General features: G+C 59.8%; 1 protein-coding gene across 1 annotated transcript in view; it reads left to right on the top strand.

The window, feature by feature from the left end:
- Positions 1-7,018, top strand: part of GPC1 (glypican 1) — a 32,804-nt gene extending 25,786 nt beyond the window's left edge. Inside the window, exons 3-9 of the mRNA XM_033229639.1 lie at positions 1,053-1,444; positions 2,121-2,286; positions 3,555-3,685; positions 3,795-3,914; positions 4,016-4,149; positions 4,427-4,602; positions 5,006-7,018. Of these exons, the coding sequence (XP_033085530.1) occupies positions 1,053-1,444; positions 2,121-2,286; positions 3,555-3,685; positions 3,795-3,914; positions 4,016-4,149; positions 4,427-4,602; positions 5,006-5,238 (1,352 nt within the window). The 3' untranslated portion in view covers positions 5,239-7,018. The remainder of the gene's footprint in view (positions 1-1,052; positions 1,445-2,120; positions 2,287-3,554; positions 3,686-3,794; positions 3,915-4,015; positions 4,150-4,426; positions 4,603-5,005) is intronic.
- Positions 7,019-12,291: the final 5,273 nt, after the last annotated feature.

The following is a 12,291-nucleotide window of genomic DNA, read 5'->3' as shown; positions in this document are numbered from 1 at the left end:
TACCCCCTTCTGAGAGCGGCCAGGGCGTTCCAGGCGCCAGGACCTGAGGTGGACACTGGACAGCTGCGTGGTCCGTCTACCCTCCCCATAGCGGCCTGGGAGCTCTCTGTAGCCATGGCAGCCTTGTAGTCCCAGGCCTTGCCAGGGGTCAGTGTAGGGGCTGGTCCAGAGATCTCCAAGCCTGACAGTCACCATGCTTCAGAGGACAGTCTCTGCCCTGCATCCCTGGAGCACCCCATGGTGGGCCATGGAGCCCCTGGTACCTGTGGGCAAGACCTAGGGATGCTCTGAGCAGTTACAGACCCGGAAGTCTCAATTCCCAATGGGATGGGGAAGTCCAGGGTCCCATCTAGGCACAGGGCATAGGGCTTTTCCCCAAAGCTCCTGCAGCCCATGTGGAGGTCTGAGGGTGAGCCTGTGGCTCCCCGTCCCCCACCCAGCAGGGAAGACGTCTGGGGTTCTGGGCTGTGGGAGGCTCCCCGGAGCCCTCGGGCCTGGGGTGCTCAGAGCTGAGGATTCTGGATCGCGGAAGCTGAGAAAAGACAGGAAGCCCAGGAGAGCAGCAGAGACAGGGCGGCGGGAAGGGCAGAGGCCCTGGAGATTCACAGGGCAGGCGGCTGGGGCCACAGGGAGCACAGATGGGGACCGGTGGAGAGAAGAAGCGGCTGGCAGGGGAGCACAGACCGGTCCGGCCCCTCTTACCCCAGTGAGGCCCCATCTCCACCAGCAGCCCCTCCCTGGGTGTTCTCAGTCACAGAACATCTGTTCCTGCCCTGGGCTCAGCTCAGAAACAGCCACGGAGCCCCAGTCAGAGGTCCTGAGATCCGAGAGCACCCCTGCCACCTGGGTCTCTGCTCCCCAGGCCAGGGGGTGAGGTCTCGGGGAGCCCTGTGGATGCTCACCGGGCCCACAGCCGCTGCAGTGTGGCGTCCGACTCCGAGGACCTCAGAGTGTATCCTCAGAGCCGCGGGTCTCCCGAGCTGAGTCTCCTGCTCTGGTCCAGCTGTCATGGGGGAAACATTGTGCCGATCACGCCCCCTTCCTGTGTACAGACCACTTCCAGCACCTGCTGAACGACTCAGAGCGGACACTGCAGGGCACCTTCCCGGGCGCCTTCGGAGAGCTGTATACGCAGAACACCAGGGCCTTCCGGGACCTGTACGCAGAGCTGCGCCTGTACTACCGCGGTGCCAACCTGCACCTGGAGGAGACACTGGCTGAGTTCTGGGCCCGCCTGCTCGAGCGCCTCTTCAAGCAGCTGCACCCCCAGCTGCTGCTGCCTGATGACTACCTGGACTGCCTGGGCAAGCAGGCCGAGGCGCTGCGGCCCTTTGGGGAGGCCCCAAGAGAGCTGCGCCTGCGGGCCACCCGCGCCTTCGTGGCTGCTCGCTCCTTCGTGCAAGGCCTGGGCGTGGCCAGTGACGTGGTCCGGAAGGTGGCTCAGGTGTGCATAGCCACCCAGGGCTCTCAGAAGGCCCTCCAGACCCCCACGCTCTGCCCAAGGGACTTCCTTCCCCCTACTTAACCCTGTGTCCCTGAACCTCCTGGCCAGCCTCTGACCTCTGCCCCGCAGCCTCAGTCCCTCCTGCATTGGCTGCTACCCACGGCCTGCTAACGGTGCACCCACAGATGTGAGCCCTGCTCTGGGCAGGTGGTTCTGGGCTGGCCCACTCCTCCCCAGACCCATCATGGGCCAGGATGGGAAGGGCCAGGGGCTGGGCTGGATGCTGAGCCAGGCTGTGGAGTGAAGAGGCACAGGAGACAGAACAACATGCGTGGGGACCAGGCAGGGTGGGGCTCTGGAGCCTCGCAGGCCAGGGGGATGCCTTGGTCCACTGGGGGGCACGTGTCAGACCCAGGTAGGCTGGGATGCCTTGGTATCCTCAGCAGCATGTGGGTGAGGATATTCGTGCCACCCCATGACCCTTGAGATCATCAGAATGAGGGCCGTCAGGACTGGCAGGCCCTGCGAGTCAGGCAGGGCCACTGCGAGTTGGGGCAGAGCACAGGCCTCCCCTGACTTCCCTCCTGAGCCCCCCACCCTGGGGCTCCATTAGAGGCTGGCGGGGCTGGGCACACGCAGGGCCTCGGGGTCTGGTTCAGGCTGCCTTCCTCCTCAGGTCCCCCTGGGCCCGGAGTGCTCAAGGGCTGTCATGAAGCTGGTCTACTGTGCTCACTGTCTGGGAGTCCCCGGCGCCAGGCCCTGCCCTGACTACTGCCGCAATGTGCTCAAGGGCTGCCTCGCCAACCAGGCTGACCTGGATGCTGAGTGGAGGAACCTCCTGGGTGAGCCCCCACCTGCCAGAGCGGCCTGGAACTGTCTTGGGGAGTGTGTGGCGGGGGTCCTGGGGGGCGGGTGGGCCCTAGCTCAGGGCTTGGACCCAGGGACTTGATCAGGGATGCCCTGACCAGGGTGTGTGACTTGGGGCCACTTGCCAGGGAGGGAGCCCTGTGGGGTCGTCGTTTCTTGTCCTTCCCCACTGAGCAAGCACCTCAGTGTGCATACTTGCCAACACGTGTGACTCATGGAGAGCCAGTGCTTGCTTAAGCTAACACATATATGCACTGTCACATGGCACCTCAGTGTGCATACTTGCCAACACGTGTGACTCATGGAGAGCCAGTGCTTGCTTAAGCTAACACATATATGCACTGTCACATGGCACCTCAGTGTGCATACTTGCCAACACGTGTGACTCATGGAGAGCCAGTGCTTGCTTAAGCTAACACATATATGCACTGTCACATGGCACCTCAGTGTGCATACTTGCCAACACGTGTGACTCATGGAGGGCCAGCACTTGCTTAAGCTAACACATATATGCACTGTCACATGGCAGGCTAACATGCGAGCTGGCGTGCACACTTGCTGACACACAGCAGGCCGGTGCCCACCAGTATGGTGTGTGCTCCTGTGTGCATGTGATGACATGAGCTGGGCTGACCCGCATCCATGCCAACACCTGTGTGCTAGTATGTACATGCTTATCCAGATCCACTAACGTGTACACATGCTTACGTGAGGTGGGACAGCATGCATCTTTGCCAACACACGTGCTAGCATGTGCTGACATGGAGCCAACACGTGTGTGCTAATGTGATGGGAGCTGACAAAATGCATGAGCTTTACTTGTATATGTGCTCACCAGGCATGCAACACACACATGAACTAAGGTGTACATGGAGGGGCATGAGGTGAGCCAGCATGCATACACACCAGCTCACATGGCTCGTGTGCACACAAGCTGGACCGAGGCGAGTCAGCATATGTACACGTCACACCTGCATGAGCCAGTGTGGACATCCATGAGACACGGCAGGCCAGCGAACCTGCACAGTGGCCTCCGTGTGTGTGTCCACCCGTGCCCGTGGCGCATGTGCACATGTGGGCGTGGGCCAGGCTGAGTGCAGCTGAGTGCACGTGGCCTGCACACATCACATGGGCCAACCCGAGTGCGTGCGCGGGATCTCCCACGCCGACCTGTGCTGTCAAGACTGCATTAACATGCACACGTGGTGACGCCTGCGTGCGCGTGTGTTAACACCTGTGCTAGACTCCATGGTGCTCATCACCGACAAGTTCTGGGGCACGTCGGGTGTGGAGAGCGTCATCGGCAGCGTGCACACGTGGCTGGCGGAGGCCATCAACGCCCTCCAGGACAACAGGGACACGCTCACGGCCAAGGTGCGGGCGGGAGGGCACGATGAGCACAGTGGGGTGGGGGTCCTGGATGTGGCTCCATTGGGCTTGAGGGACCCCGCTGCCCCCCAAGGACCCTGTGGTGTCTCCCCAGGTCATCCAGGGCTGCGGGAACCCCAAGGTCAACCCCCAGCGTTCTGGGCCTGAGGAGAAGCGGCGCCGGGGCAAGCTGGCCCCACGGGAGAGGCCACCCTCAGGCACGCTGGAGAAGCTGGTGAGTGGCCCCTGCCGGTCCACCGGACCAGGCATGAGGGAGGCAGACAGGCGGGGGCGGGCTGGCTCTGGCAACCCAGTGGCCTGACTGCTGCCCGGCAGGTCTCCGAAGCCAAGGCTCAGCTCCGTGACGTCCAGGACTTCTGGATCAGCCTCCCAGGGACACTGTGCAGCGAGAAGATGGCCCTGAGCACTGCCAGTGATGACCGCTGCTGGAACGGGATGGCCAGAGGCCGGTAGGTGCCCGCCTGGCTGGCACAGCCCTCCCTCCCGTGCTGTCTCCATTGGGCTGTGCCTGGGCCGGGTGCAGTAGGCACAGGGCCATGTCCCTTGCTGGAGGGCTCGAGCCCCACTTCTCTGTGGCCTGCATGGGCTCTGCTCGGTCCCTGGAGGCTTGCTGGGCATCTCAGGCCCAGGGTCTTAGGCTTGGAGGACAGGAGGGTGTCCTGCTCAGGTGATGGCCCTTTGCAGGGGCTGGAGCAGTGACCTGGGCTCTGCCTGCCTTTCCTCCAGGTACCTCCCCGAGGTCATGGGTGACGGCTTGGCCAACCAGATCAACAACCCCGAGGTGGAGGTGGACATCACCAAGCCGGACATGACCATCCGGCAGCAGATCATGCAGCTGAAGATCATGACCAACCGGCTGCGCAGCGCCTACAACGGCAATGACGTGGACTTCCAGGACGCCAGTGAGAGCAGGGCCTGACTGGGCGGGCAAGGGGCCAGGGATGGCGGGGGTGCCACAGGGGTGTGACTGCCCTCCGGGTTCCCCCACCCGAGGGGTCCTCTGCTTCAGCATCACCACAGTGACTCAGGACGCTGCCCAGGCACGGTCACCGAGCCCTGCATCTCTGCGGCACCTGGAGGCCTGGCCAGCATGTCTGTCAGCTTTGGCTCCAGGGACCAAGGGAGGCAGCCCCAGGGAGTGAGAGTCTCCCAGCCTCAGGGTCAGCGGGGATCGGGTGCTGCTGGTCCTGGGATTCCACACCGAAAGGATGTTGGGGTCACCTGGCATGAGGGGTCCTCACAGGGTGATGCTGCCCTGGGGTCTCCTGTGGGGACTAGTGTGCCGGAGCCTTCTCTCCTTCCCAGGTGACGACGGCAGCGGCTCGGGCAGCGGTGATGGCTGTCCAGATGATCGCTGTGGCCGGGGGGCCAGCAGGAAGAGCTCCAGCTCCCGGACGCCCTTGACCCATGCTCTCCCAGGCCTGTCAGAGCAGGAAGGGCAGAAGACCTCGGCTGCCAGCTGCCTCCAGCCCCCCGCCTTCCTCCTGCCCCTCCTCCTCTCCCTGGCCCTTACAGTAGCCAGGCCGCGGTGGCGGTAACTGCCCCAAGGCCCCAGGAACAGAGGCCAAGGACTGACTTTGCCAAAAATACAAAACAGACGATATTTAATTCACCTCAGCCTGGAGAGGCCTGGGGTGGGACAGGGAGGGCCAGCGGCTCTGAGCAGGGACAGGTGCAGAGGCCCCGGCCCCAGGCCTGGCCTTGCCTGCCTCTCTGCCTTGTAATTTTGTATGAGGTCCTCAGGTCAGCTGGGAGCCAGTGTCCTCACAAGCCATGTATTTCAGGGACCTCAGGGGCACCTCCGGCTGCCCAGACCTCCCCCAGCTCCCTGCACCGCTGCAGAAGCAGCCCCTTGAGGCCTGCAGAGGAGGCCTCAAAGCAACCCGCTGGAGCCCACAGCGAGCCTGTGCCTTCCTCCCCGCCTCCTTCCGCTGGGACTCCCAGCAGAGCCCACCGGCCAGCCCTGGCCCACTCCTCAGCCCCCAGAGAAGCTGCACAAGGGCTTGCTGGGTGTCCACCCTCCAGGGTCTAGCGCAGCCTGTGAGATGATGCATGATACCCTCCCCTCAGCGCAGGCTGCAGAGCCCAGCCCCACCTCCCTGCGCCATGGAGGGGCCCCAGCGTCTGCAGGGTGGGGCCTGAGAAAGCACCAGTGCTGAGGAGTCTGAGGACTCTGCCCTACCACAGACCTGTGGTGAGGAGCCTCCATGCGCGGATGACGGGCCGCTGACCCACCTGCGCTTCTGCTGGAGGAAGGGGAGCTGGGCCCAAGGCCCAGGGAGGCAGCGTGGGCTCTGCTGATGTGGGCTGCCCCCTTGCACACGGGGCTCCCAGGGCAGGCCTTGCTGGGGTCCAGGGCTACGCGAAGACCGTGAGGGCTGAGGAGCAGCTGGGACCTGCTTGCTCCCAACCTCACCCAGATCAGGAACCAGGGCCTCTCTGTTCAGGGTGACACAGGCCAGGGCTCAGAGTGACCCTCGGCTGTCACACAGGGGTGCTGGTGGCTGGTGAGACCCAGCACTGCAGACGGGAACGCCTAGGTCCCTTCCCGACCCAGCCAGCTGCAGGGGACGGGGACCTGGATAGTTAAGGGCTTTTCCAAACGTGCATCCATTTACTGACAACTGTCCTTGTTCACGGAGAGCTGTTTGCTCCTTCCAGATAGCTTTGGAGAGATGCAGGGCCCACCTTGGACCCTGGTGACCTCCTGTCACTCACTGAGGCCATCAGGGCCCTGCCCCAGGCCTGGACGGGCCCTCCTTTCCTCCTGTACCCCAGCTGCCGGGCGGCCCTGGGGAGGGGTGGTCTCGTGTTGGGAAGGGGTCCTGCAAGGGGAGGAGGACTTGGAGGGTCTGGGGGCAGCTGTCCTGAACCAACTGACCCTGAGGAGGCCGCTTAGTGCTGCTTTGCTTTTCATCGCTGTTCCGCACAGTGGACAGAGGGCCCTGGTTGCTGGTCAGGTCCCCATGGCTTCTGTTCTCTGGAACCTGACTTCAGACGTTTTGGGTTCAGGAGCACCCCAACACAGGCATGTTCACCCCATGATAACCCTGCCATTACCAGGGTGGGCTGGGGACTCTGGCACAGTGATGCCAGGTGCCAGGACAGCAGCACTCCTGCTGCACACGGATGGCACGGGGGTGGCGCTCAGACCCCATCCTATCCTCATCTCTGGAAGGGGCAGCCCTGAGTGGTCACTGGTCAGGGCAGTGGCCAAGCCTGCTGTGTCTTTCCTCTACAACGTCCCCCCACCACTCAGTGTCAGCGGGTGACGTGTTCTTTTGAGTCCTTGTATGAATAAAAGGCTGGAGACCTACAGCAGGGCGAGGCCTCATGGCCGGGGGGGGTGGGGGGGGGGCGGCGGGGAGAGAGTGTGTGTGTACGTGTGTCCGTGTGGAGCTTGGGCATGGACCACATTTCCGTGTTCAGGGTGAATGTGCAGCCCCTGCCAGCTGCACTCCACCTCACTCTGGGCAGACAGGTCTGTCCGCCCCTCTCCTTGGTGCAGGGGCGAAGGAAGAGGCCAGGGCACGGAGACCCAGATGGCCTCCAGCAGGCTCCACCTCCCATCTACCTCTTCCTGCCTCTTGGCCCCGCTCTGGGCGCACACAGCACAGAGATCCTCTGCCCCTGGAAGGTTCTGGTTCCTGCCAGGTGGCTTCAGAGATGCCCAAGGGGCCAGAGAGAAGGAACCAAGGATGCCCTGGTGGTCCAGTGTGTCCCCAGCCACCTTTCTCCCGAGGTGGAGGGTCCTGTGTAACCCTAGGGGCTCCCTGTAGCCCCCTCCTGTTCCTGTGGGGTCATGGCCGGAGGCTGGGAAGTGGCAGAGCGGCACTGGCAGAAGCGTCTGCTCCTGGGTGTGTCCCTCAGCTGCTTTATTGAGAATTGCAGCCAGCACAGGTTGGTCTGGTGAACATTTTTTTTTTTTTTTTTTTGAGACGGAGTCTCGCTCCGTCACCCAGGCTGGAGTGCAGTGGCCGGATCTCAGCTCACTGCAAGCTCCGCCTCCCGGGTTCACGCCATTCTCCTGCCTCAGCATCCCAGGTAGATGGGACTACAGGCGCCGCCACCTCGCCCGGCTAGTTTTTTGTAGTTTTTAGTAGAGACAGGGTTTCACTGCGTTAGCCAGGATGGTCTCGATCTCCTGACCTCGTGATCCGCCCGTCTCGGCCTCCCAAAGTGCTAGGATTACAGGCTTGAGCCACCACGCCCGGCCAGTCTGGTGAACATTTCTAACATTGCGCTTCCATCATCTGGGACCCAGGAATACTGCAGGCCCCCTGGCAACTGGGACCTCCAGGCCCCTTATGAGCGTGAGAGCACAGAGGGGTGGGGGGGCACCCCAGGAGGGAGACACAGCTTCACCCAGCGCTGCTGAAGTCTCAGTAGGTCACAGCTCCAGGGAGGACCAAGGGCTGCACACACACTTCCCCCAAAGCATCTGCTGCCGCCAGGTCCCTGGTAGCCACGATCCTCACTTGCCCCTCCACAAGGCCCAGAGGCCCAGCTCCTCCCCTGGGAAATGAGGGTGGGGTGGAGTCCTCTCCCTGGTGGGCCAGGGGATGCAGCCTGGGGGCTCAGCGGGACCCCTAGGGGACAGGTGAGCAGCCAGACGCTCATCAGTGGCTGTAGTTGTGGATGACGTGTTTGGTCCGGCCGGCAGGATCTCAGGCTTCCGGGCACTACTTTGCCCAGCTGCTTCAAAACTTCCACAAGCCCTTTTCGAACCGAGGCAAATGCATCTTTCCTGTCAGGGAAAGGAGGACACAGGTGCAATGTGCCCTCTATGCAGAACCGACGCCAGGCCAGGAGTGGGTGGGAAGGGGCACCCGGCGGGTCTCAGCCCTGCCTGCCCAGCCACACCTCTGACCACCAGGGAGCTCCCAAGTTCTGCCCACCCCAGTGCTACCCCAAGAGGTTGCTCAGGGAGAGACCCCTTCCAGCCAGGACTGGCTTTCAGTCCCTCTTCGTTCCTCACAGAAATTCCAGAAGCCACACGCAAACTGACCCGCCCACACTGATGAGTAGAGAGCAGCCCAGCCCAGCCACGGTGGGTGGCCTCAGCATCCCACACCATCTGCGTGCACCCCGGCAGGCCAGCATAGGTGTCTGCTCTACACATACACCCATCACACGTGCACACACACATGCACATGTGCACGCTCTTACACGTGCACAAATGCACATGTGCACATGGACATGTACACACACATGCACACATACATAGGTATGGACACATACAATACCCTGTGCATGCACACACAAGCACACATATCCATACACATGCACACACACCTGCACATGCACGCACATGCACACATGCCCATACACACGCATGCACATGTGCACACTTTGTGCATGTGCACACGTAGACAGATGCACACGTGTCCATACACACATGCACACATTACATACACCCACAGTACACACATGCACGCAGACAGACACACCCGTGGGTGCACACACTGCTCACACACATGCACGCACACACTCAGACACACCCGTGGGTGCACACACTGCTCACACACATGCACGCACACAGACAGACACACCCGTGGGCGCACACACTGCTCACACACATGCACGCAGACACTCAGACACACCCGTGGGCGCACACACTGCTCACACACATGCACGCAGACACTCAGACACACCCGTGGGCGCACACACTGCTCACACACATGCACGCACACTCAGACACACCCGTGGGCGCACACACTGCTCACACACATGCACGCACACTCAGACACACCCGTGGGCGCACACACTGCTCACACACATGCACGCACAGACACTCAGACACACCCGTGGACGCACACACTGCTCACACACATGCACGCACAGACACTCAGACACACCCGTGGGCGCACACACTGCTCACACACATGCACGCACACTCAGACACACCCGTGGGCGCACACACTGCTCACACACATGCACGCACAGACACTCAGACACACCCGTGGGCGCACACACTGCTCACACACATGCACGCACACAGAGACACTCAGACACACCCGTGGGTGCACACACTGCTCACACACATGCACGCACAGACAGACACACCCGTGGGTGCACACACTGCTCACACACATGCACACAGAGACACTCAGACACACCCGTGGGTGCACACACTGCTCACACACATGCACGCACACACTCAGACACACCCGTGGGTGCACACACTGCTCACACACATGCACGCACACAGACACTCAGACACACCCGTGGGTGCACACACTGCTCCTGTCCAGGTGGCCTAAGTATTCCTTATCTGGGGACAAGGCCCTCCATCGAGAAACACCATTTATAATCGCAGTGCTCCTTGAGTTTGGGACAGAAGACTAACTCCCGCGTCTCAGTCCACCTTCCTCCTGCCCTACGCTACTACTGAAATCATTGAAGGACCATAACTGGGCGTCAATCTCTCCAATGGACACTGAAGGCTGGTGGCACAGCATGTGGCACAGCCATCAAAGAAGGGGGTAGAGTCTAGGGAAGGTGGGGTTCTGAGAGACCCCAACAATAAGGCCACCACAGCTTTCCTGAGAGTGGGTGAGGGGCAGTAAACCTTACAGGTTTCACAGATGCCACGGCTGTGGATGAGCTGGAGGCAATCACTGCCCAGCAAGCTGTTCTCGTGTGCACAGGAGCCCCTCCCCAATGAGGCCACCCCACAAAGCGAAACCAGTGAGTCTAAACATTTCCCTCCTTCTTTCATATGGCCTGGAAATATGAACAGGAACCTTCATGGTTTCTAGGACAAATCCATGTTTATACTCAATCTGAGAAAACACAAAAAAAGAGCCAGTAAAAAACTTACAGGAAACGTCAAAATACGCAGCATCGGCCTGGGAAATCAGACCAACTGTCCTGATGTGGGAATTACAAGAAACAGGAGCAAACACTGGGAAATGTTGACTTTGAAAAGATGACAGCAACATGGTAGACTCAGCTAAAATAACCCTCTTTCCTCACAGACACGTTGAAATTCTGGATCACAAAGTTAATACCTATCTGAGGTCACAGAAGAGCTAAAAACCTCATGTGCTGAAAAGAAAAAGAAAGTGAGAGGCTTCATTGAATGGGAAGTGGGGAGAGTGGTGTATCAGGCACAGAAATACCCTCTCAGAATAGAGGCTTGGGAGTGATAGGTGTCCAGAGACCTGGGTGAGGGCTGGGAGCTGGAACTGGAACCCCAGGTGACCTGCAAACCTCAAAGAAACGACAAAGTTCTCCCTATTGCCCGAGATGGGCCAGGAAAGCTTTTGCCACCTAGGGATCTGGGCAGAAAAAAAAAATCCTCCTTCTTGAAGAACCAGTGGCTGGTGACAAAAGATAATGAGTAAATACAAAAGTACCTGGAGGGTTTGTCCACAGTGAGGAAGTGAGATTCCCTCAGAGAAATCACAAGGCCTCAGTGACATGAGCTCAAATTCTTTTCTTCTTTTTTTTTTCTTTGAGATGGAGTCTCAGTCTGGAGTGCAGTGGTGCAATCTTGGCTCACTGCAAGCTCCGCCTCCCGGGTTCACGCCATTCTCCTGCCTCAGCCTCCCAAGTAGCTGAGATGACCAGATTCTTTAAAATTTCAAAATGCAAAAAAAACCCGCCACCAGAGCCAGCACCCTGCGAACTTTAGATAGAGCAGACTGAAATGGTCTATAAGTGTTTTGTGTTACCAAAGAGAAAAGGGGGAGAAATAGAAACCATAAGGATAGAACAATTCCATTTTTAAAAAGAACAAATAAGGAGATTGGAAAAAGTGCCAAGTGGAAGTAACGTCAGCAAGCTGGCAGCATAGGGGACCCCCGCTTTTAACCACCCATTGCAACAAGAATTTGGCAGCCATTCACACACAAAAGTGCCTTCGTGGGAACCTCAGGACTCTGGTAGGAGGTTGTGAAACCCTGATGGTGCCCAGCTGAGAAGGGCTGTTTTAGGAGTGCAGGTTTGCACCCAGGCGGCAGGCTCACCAAATGGGGTCCTTTGTGTATCCAGAAATGGCCTCATCCCCCTATGGACTCAACAACAGCCTTGTTTGGCTCTCCTGACACAGGAACCATCTGCCCAGGGACCTCCTGGAAGATACACTAGTCCATCCCCCTGAAGGCAGACCCACCAACCTTGGTTCCACCGCAGATTCTGAAATAGCCCTGTAAGTCAGCTGCAACTCCTCAGCTGAGTCTGAAAGCAGTCCTGCCTTCCCAAGGACTTGCTGGGAGACACTTGTCTGAGTTAGGCCACAAAATCCCACAAAAGTTGTTGAAATGGTTCTGAGTTTACTCCATCCTTCCCCAGTCACAGTCCTGGAGGAGTCCTGCCCACCCAAGGATCACTGAGAGACAAGCCCATCTGCACGCCGGGAGGCAGGCCTACCAATCTACAACCGCGCGCCGGGAGGCAGGCCTACCAATCTACAACCGCGCGCCGGGAGGCAGGCCTACCAATCTACAACTACAAACCGCACACTGGGAGGCAGGCCTACCAATCTACAACTACACAGGTTGAAGGAGCCCTGTGACCCAGCTCCAGCCCCACTCAGCCATGGTCTGAAGGCAGTCCTGCCCATCCCAAGAACCTGACAGGAGGCA

The sequence above is a fragment of the Trachypithecus francoisi genome, unplaced genomic scaffold, assembly GCF_009764315.1.
Source record: "Trachypithecus francoisi isolate TF-2019V2 unplaced genomic scaffold, Tfra_2.0 Lachesis_group13, whole genome shotgun sequence".
NCBI classification, from domain to species: domain Eukaryota; kingdom Metazoa; phylum Chordata; class Mammalia; order Primates; family Cercopithecidae; genus Trachypithecus; species Trachypithecus francoisi.
The sequence above is the reverse complement of the archived record's forward strand: the minus strand, read 5'-3'. Positions and strand labels throughout refer to the sequence as shown.